Source organism: Galeopterus variegatus, unplaced genomic scaffold (genome assembly GCF_000696425.1).
Source record: "Galeopterus variegatus unplaced genomic scaffold, G_variegatus-3.0.2 Scaffold7770, whole genome shotgun sequence".
Classification (NCBI taxonomy): Eukaryota; Metazoa; Chordata; class Mammalia; order Dermoptera; family Cynocephalidae; genus Galeopterus; species Galeopterus variegatus.
In genome coordinates, this window is record NW_007733881.1 from 82,455 (window position 1) to 90,363 (window position 7,909).

General features: G+C 40.9%; 1 protein-coding gene across 1 annotated transcript in view; it reads left to right on the forward strand.

Moving 5' to 3' along the window:
* LOC103607847 (cytospin-B-like) overlaps nucleotides 1–1,387 on the forward strand; it is a gene marked incomplete at its 5' end in the record, with an annotated part of 81,345 nt that extends 79,958 nt beyond the window's left edge. The window contains one exon of the mRNA XM_008592314.1: nucleotides 136–1,387. Coding sequence (XP_008590536.1) covers nucleotides 136–328 — 193 coding nt within the window. The remainder of the gene's footprint in view (nucleotides 1–135) is intronic.
* Nucleotides 1,388–7,909: the final 6,522 nt, after the last annotated feature.

Genomic DNA, 7,909 nt, shown 5'->3' on the forward strand with positions numbered 1-7,909 from the left:
ATTTGGTTGTTTCTTTAGAGTCTCGCTGGATAAGCGCAGACTTTTGCTTTTCCAGTCTAGTCATTTATTTAGTGTATATTTGAAGGTTCTAAAAGTTAGCATCTTTCCTTATTATGTGCTCTTCTTTTTAACCAGTGTGGAAAGAAGAGACCCTCTGGTGGCCCTGGCCCAGGAATACGGGGGCTCCATACGCAACGCACTGCTGAAGTGGTGCCACAAGAAGACAGAAGGATATGCGGTAAGGGACACTGTAGCCAACTTCCAGCCAGCTCTGGGTGGTGGTCGTCCTGCGCCGGTGCGTGGTCTGTGTGGCCCAATATGCATATGACTGTCCCCTCTCTACTCCCGTGGCAGGGAGGGTCTGGTACGTGCGCACTGCACAGAGGCACCCAGACGAGGGGGCACCTGGGACTGAAAGCCAGTCTGCACTCTGCCCAACAAACCGTACACCTCAGTGCAGGGCTGCATCCCCTGTGGGAAGGAGGTCCTTTTTCATTGCTCAAAAGGAAACATAAACCACCCAAGCGGTGCCCCAACAGGCTGATTCCTCCCAAGGAGACAGGTTTTGCTAAATCACCTTCCCAATAATGGTGCCTTCTCCTAATTTATATAATGGCCCCACATAGGTGGGCCTCCAAAATTTTTCCAAAAATATTCCTTATATTGCTTTAAGCATTGTTTGTATTTAGTTTGAGTGTTGGTTTAGGAGAGCAGTATTTGTTTTCTGTTAGGGTCAGATAAGGAAGTAATATTAATGTAAGATTTAGCTTTTTTATTATGAAATATCATGCACAAAGGTAAAAGTGCATGGAATAGAAATGATAGTTCCATGAATTATCATGAAGTGAAAACACATGCAGTTATCAGTCCCATCTGGAAATGGAGTGTTGCCAGTTCGCACAACCTGTTCATGACTTTCCAGTCGTAACCCCTCACTGCTCCCTAAGATAACTACTGACCTCAATTTTTTCTTTATAGTTTTCTACAAAAGTATGCATCCCTAAGTACTGTTAGATTTGCCTGTATTTGAATTTACTATACCTGGGATAAAAAGCCGTGTGATATTTGCATCTGGCTTTTTCACACAGTGTCATTTCTGTAAGATTTATCCATTTGTTGTTGCATGTAGCTATAGTTCATTTTCTTCACCATTTAGTAACCCTCTATATGATTATACCAGTATTTATTTATCCATTGTATAGTTGATGGACAGCCGAGTCATTTCTAATTTGGGTCTATTAAAATAGTGCTGGTATGTTCTTGTGCATGTCACTTGAACATGTATGTTCTCATCCCTGCTGCACATACACTTTGGAATGGAATTACTGGCCCGTAAGGTATGCATGCATTTGAGTATAGTAGATAGTACCAAGCACTACTGAAGTAGTTGTATAATATACATCCCACCAGCCATTTATGAGAGACCTATTTCTTCACATTGTCACCAGCACTGTGTATTGTCAGCATTGACTCGTGGTCATTGAGGTAATGTGGAGTAGTGTCTCATTGTGGTTTTGATTTGCATTTTCCTGTTGGCTAATGAGGTCAGGCCCCTTATCACATGCTAATTGTTTTGATAGTCTCTTTGGAGATGTGCCTGCTTGGGCCTTTTGCCCATTTTAACATCAGATTTTCTTTCCCTTACTGCTTTTAGGAGTTCTTCACATACTCTGGATATAGGTCTTCTGTGAGATGTACGGCACATACCTTCTCCCTGCGTGGCTTGAATTTTCACTCTGTTGATGAACAAAGTTCCTCATTTTAATTAAGTCTAATTTGCCAGTCTTTTCTCTAGTGGTTAGTGCTTTCGTGTCCTGCTTAAGCAGTCATTCATTTCTAAGTCATGGGGATGTTGTCCTATGTTTTCATCTAGGAGCTTTGTTGTTCTGCCTTTCACACTCAGTGATACCCGCTCTGAACTGCCAACTCCCACTGCTTTCTTCTTGCTCGGGCCTGGCTCTCCTAGCCCTCTTGTGCTGTTTTGCTGAAACTGCTGAAGTTCTGGCACCATAGCACTCCCTTCCCAACCTCAAGGTTTTGGGAGTGGCAGCAACAGAGAAGGAAAGAAATTAGCTGGAAAACTGGGCCTCAGCCAATCCCCAGACCAGATAGTTAATCAGCAGGGCTGGATGCTCTCTGTGATATCAGCAGTCGGACGTCTTATAATCAGAATCTGCCCAGGAACCCAAGCATCTTGTGTCTTTGCATCTGTGTCACTGGTCACGTTAACGACCAGTGATAGTGGCTGCCAGCATGTGAACTTGCTTCTGGCCCATCGTTTATTCCTTCGGCTGCTCTGTCCACTCTGCCCCAGCCCCGTTGTGAGGGCTGCATCATCCCATAGATGAAGGGCATCTCAGTCAGAGCATCCCGTAGCACGTCAGCCACGCTGCTGAGGAAGTGGAGAAGAATCAGAAGTCAGAGAGAGAAAGCTGACCGCGGAGTCACAGCTTAAAGGAAACAGGAGTGGGAATGGGAAATTGAAGAAAACAGTTTAAAACGCATAGTTGGTCAGGAGTGAGGTCTTGGCTGTGGCTGAGCCACGTGTGGTCCCTGTACTGTCATTTCCCACCTTCCAGAAGCGGGTTGAGGGAACTTTCAGAGTGGGTATAAAAAGTGCTCAGAAGGAATTGGCCCTTTGTGGTGTAATGTTGATAAATTGCAGGGAGGAGACAGACCATAAGCTATTTCCAGTTATAGTTGTGAGAATATTATTTCCTGTTGTCGTGAATTTTTGTTGTTGTTTTTGCAAACATCTTGAATTAGTTTTTAAAACATTTTATGTTTGATGAAACACAAAATATTTTGCCTGAAGAGTATTTTTTTGTTCGTTGCTAAATCTCTGTGAATTTAGAGAGAAATGTAAAACTCGTGTCTTCTTTATTTAGTCATCACAAAATACCCCATGTCTAGACCTGTTTCTCTAAGACACCTCATGAGCTTGTTCTCTCAGAATCAGGAAGCCAAAACGTAGTTGAAAACTCAGATAGTGTATAGGCTTTTTGAAAAACAGTAGCCATGTGCATTTGGACTTAACTTTCTCTTTACCTCATAAAAGTATAGCATGGTAACTTATGTTAAATCTCTTCACGTATTAATTCATTATGAATTTTTGTTGAGAGACCTAGTCAGTGCCAGAGATCCCACGATGAATGAAGCAGACAAAAATCTTGGCTCTCGTGGAACTCACGTCCTCATGTGACTGACAGTTCATTAGAACAAGAAAGTCAAGCATGTGCTGTGGAGAAGGGTAATACAGGGAAGGAGGCTGGGAGTGTCGGGAGTATGGGTACAGTTTTAGTCCAGTGATCAGGGCGGTGACATTGGAGCAGTGGGTCGCCTCTCCTGAAGGACACTGATGTTTATTTCATACCAAGCACTGGGCTTGGGGGTTGGGGTAAGGAGGTCGTCACTGGAGTGACTGTGTCAGTGGGAATTTGAGTCACACACGATGGCCATGGCAATTCATGGAGACATAGAAGAGCAGCCAGACTCTCATCCAGCCATCCTCAAGGCTGCAAATTACTAGTTCAGTCACTTTGCTTGTTTTTGGAGTCATGGGGTCATCTTTTTCCCTTGAAATCTGTGAGGGTGCTTTCTGGGTTTTGGTTTTTGTTTCTATCAAAGTTATACATGCTCACAATGAGGTCGACAAAGATCCTCATGGGCAGAGCAGTCAGCCTGTTCTCAGAACTTCGTTTCCCACTCCCCAGAGCCAAGCACGTCCAGCTGCCCCACTGATCCTTTGGTATTTCCGTCTACCTTGCTAAATAGCATGCTTATAACTGCTATTTCTGGGTTTTTATTTAGTTCTTTTTATATTTTAGTTGTTATTTTTAATTTAGTCGTTATATTTAATTTTTATTTAGTTTGTTATTTTAGTTATTCTGTTTATCTTGATCTCCGACTGTGAAAGATGAGGATTTATCTCTTTTTCACCCCCAGTGCTGCCCATCCCCCCTTCCTTTCATTGTGGTTGTCACATTTGGAGTTCGCATTAAAATGACCTAGATGTGATTCATAGATAACGCCAAGTCGTCCTATGAGGGTACTTTAAAGAGTTCATGGGAAAATTCTTAATTCTTATTATATTTTAATTCTATCTTTCCATAAACTTTTTGAAGTACCCTTGTATATGCAGTTATTACTTTTTCCTTTTTTGCACAACTTTTTGTTCCCCCTACACTTAAAATTGTCTTGTTTGTTTACTTAGTTTTCTACATAATTATCACTAACTCAACCGTAAACTCTTGGTGAAATATTTCCATACATCATATGGGTCAGAGATTCCATGAGTTTCCTCTTTGGGAAAGTCTCCCCTGCAGCCTCTGACCGCCCCCGACCCGGCCGCCCCCTGTGCCTGGTGCACAGGTTCACTGGTATTTCTTTGCCTCTCATTTTTGATTTTTTATGTCCCACGTTCTGTTTTTTTCCTTTTTTTTTTTTTCTTCAATATGTTCCTGAGAACGGGTCTGTGGAAGGTAAACTTTTATGACCTTACAACTTTATTTTATCCTGATACTTGATGGTTTCATTGCACATCAAATTTTAGGTGAGAATTTTTTTTTTTCCCCATAATTTTATAGGCATCACTTCATTGTCTTTTAGTGGCCAATGTTGCAGCAAGAATAAAATGATTCCAATCCTTTGTGGCACTTTTCTTTTCCAAAAGCATGTAGGAGCTTCTGATTGTTCCCAACATTCTAAAATTTCAGGGCAATGTGCCTTGCTATATATATTTTTTTTTCTTTTTTCTTCTCTCACTCTCTCTCTCTCTCTCTCTCTCTCTCTATCATGCTGGGCAGTCACTGCACCCTTCGTAAGGTCCCTCATGTCCTTATTTTCCTGAGTTATTTCACTGGTAACTTCTCTGTTTTCTTTCTCTGGAACTCCCCCTGGCCCGGTCCCCCAATTATCATATCCTTTTTCTCCTATTTTCTATCTGTTTTATGATTTTGTTTTCTGGGAGGCTTCCTTAACTTAATCCTTCAAATTCTGTTAAATATTTCATTTCTGCTATCATCTTTTTTGTTTTTGCATCGTTTCAATTTTTTTATTTTTAATCGTACTATAATATACATAACATAAAATTGACCATTTTTNTTTTTTTTTTTTTTTTGTCTTTTTCATGACCGGTAAGAGGATCACAACCCTTGGTGTGGTGTCGCCCGCACCGCGCTCAGCCAGTGAGCGCACTGGCCAGTCCTGTATAGGATCCGAACCCGTGGGGGGAGTGTCGCTGCGCTCCCAGCGCCGCACTCTCCCGAGTGCGCCACGGGGCCGGCCCTTAATTCTTATTATATTTTAATTCTATTTTCCCACAAACTTTTTGAAGTACCCTTGTATATGCAGTTATTACTTTTTCCTTTTTTGCACAACTTTTTGTTCCCCCTATACTTAAAATTGTCTTGTTTTTGTTTGTTTACTTAGTTTTCTACATAATTATCACTAACTGAACCATAAAGTCTTGGTGAAATATTTCCATACATCATATGGGTCAGAATTCCATGAGTTTCATCTTTGGGAAAGTTTCTCCCGTAGCCCTTGACCACCGCCAGCCCAGCCGCCCCCCGTGCCTGGTGCACAGGTTCACTGGTATTTCTTTGCCTCTCGTTTTTGATTTTTTATGTCCCACATTCTATTTTTTTCCTTTTTTTTTTTTTCTTCAACATGTTCCTGAGAATGGGTCTGTGGAAGGTAAAATTTTATGACCTTACAACTTTATTTTATCCTGATACTTGATGGTTTCATTGCACATCAAATTTTAGGTGAGAAATTTTTTTTTATTTTCATAATTTTATAGGCATCGCTTCATTGTCTTCTAGTTGCCAGTGTTGCAGCAAGAATAAAATGATTCCAATCCTTTGTGGCACTTTTCTTTTCCAAAAACATGTAGGAGCTTCTGGTTGTCCCCAACATTCTAAAAGTTCAGGGCAATGTGCCTTGCTATATATATATATACATATATATATATATTTTTCTTCTCTCTCTCTCTGTCTCTCTCTCTCTATCATGCTGGGCAGTCACTGCACCCTTCTGTAAGGTCCCTCATGTCCTTATTTTCCTGAGTTATTTCACTGGTAACTTCTTCTCTGTTTTCTTTCTCTGGAACTCACCCTGGCCTGGTCCCCTAATTATCATATCCTTTTTCTCCTATTTTCTATCTGTTTTACAATTTTGTTTTCTGGGAGGCTTCCTTAACTTAATCTTTCAAAGTCTGTTAAATATTTCATTTCTGCTATCATCTTTTTTGTTTTTGCATCGTTTCAATTTTTTATTTTTAATCATACTATAATATACATAACATAAAATTGACCATTTTTAAGTGCACAATACTTAACTAAGTATTGTTGAGTATATTCACATTGTTGAATTTTTTATCTTGCAAAACCAAAATTCTATACCCTAGAATTTAGAGCACTAGAAGTTAAACACTGACTCCCCATTCCCCTCTTCCTCCAGCTCCTGGCAGCTACCATCATTCTGCCTGTATGAATTTGACTGCTCTAGGTACCTCATATGTGGAATCACACAACGTTTGTCCTTTTGTGACCGGTTTATTTCACTCAATATAATGTCCTCAAGGTTGATCCATGTTATATAGCATATGTTAGAATCTTTTTCCTTTTTAAGGCTGAATAAAATTTCATTGTGTAGATCTGCTATTATATTTTTAACTTCTCCGAGTTCTCTTTTGTACCCTGAATTTTTTTTATAACATCTTGTTCTTGTTTCATAGACGTGATGTCATCTATGAATTTTGCTGAGGGTAATAGGTTGTTTTTCATCTCCAGATCTACTCCCTGCCGAGACTGTTTCCTACAGGTGCCTTTGTTTTGTTGAGGTCATCTGGCCTCTATCTTTCTGCTAGAGGTTTGACTGCTCATATTTAAGTGTGGGGCTCTACTAAGCTGACTGGTGGCCCTTAACATGGGCATGAGGCTTGTGATTTTGGCTTCACTGCAGGGTGCTGTGCCTGTGGTGTGTTCATGATGATGTTGGGTCTTTAGGTCAGTATCGTTAGGTCCTTCATATTGGGCTCACCGGATTCCCCAGAGAAGAGCCTTCTAGTCTCCTGCCTGAGGCATTGGTTGGCAGCCGCTATTGGGGTCAAACCCAGAGAAGAGGCCTTGGGGGTGGGGAGGGAATAGCAGAATATCTCAGCACACATCGTGTGAACTTCCCCCTAGCTCCCTTGCTTTCTGTCTGCCACTCATGCCTTAGCTGTGCTCAGTGTGCACCCTGTGCAGACACCCCATTTCACTCCCTGACTGTGCAGAAAGGGCTGTAGCTGCTTTTTAAACAGCTTTCCAACCCAGTCCTCCTGTTTTCACCCACCTTCATTCCCACTGCCTGAAGTTTCTGCCACCGATTTCCTGAGATTCTGGGGAATTTTGCCTATAAAGGAGGTTGATTCTTTGCTCTTCCCGACTGCTGGCTTGGGATTTGGTTTTCTTAGGTCTGTTTCATCAGTAATTTCTTGTCTGCTGACTTTTCAGCTGCCAAAATTTTGTTTCCCTTCCTGTGCCCTTTTCCCCTATTAGTTAATGCCTTTTCTGAGGTCTTGGTTGGGTTTCAAGAGAGAAAGTAAGTGCTTACTTATATTTGTATAAGTAAATTTTATGCAATGAAATATAAAAAAGAAAAGAAAGATATCAGTACATAAATCATTTTTCCTCTTATAATTTGAGTTTATTTTATTAGGTACAGTTTTACCTTTTTTTTTTTTTCTTCTAAATGGATAGCCATTTGTTTTAGCCTTATTTATTTAACAATCTTTCTTTAACGTCTTGATGGACCAGGTCTAAATGGGAATTAAGTATGTGTCTGGACTTCGTATTCTGCTGGTCCGTTAGTCTGGCCCTCTGCCACAGGTTACTATTGTGCAGAAAAATGAGAAAATGACCTT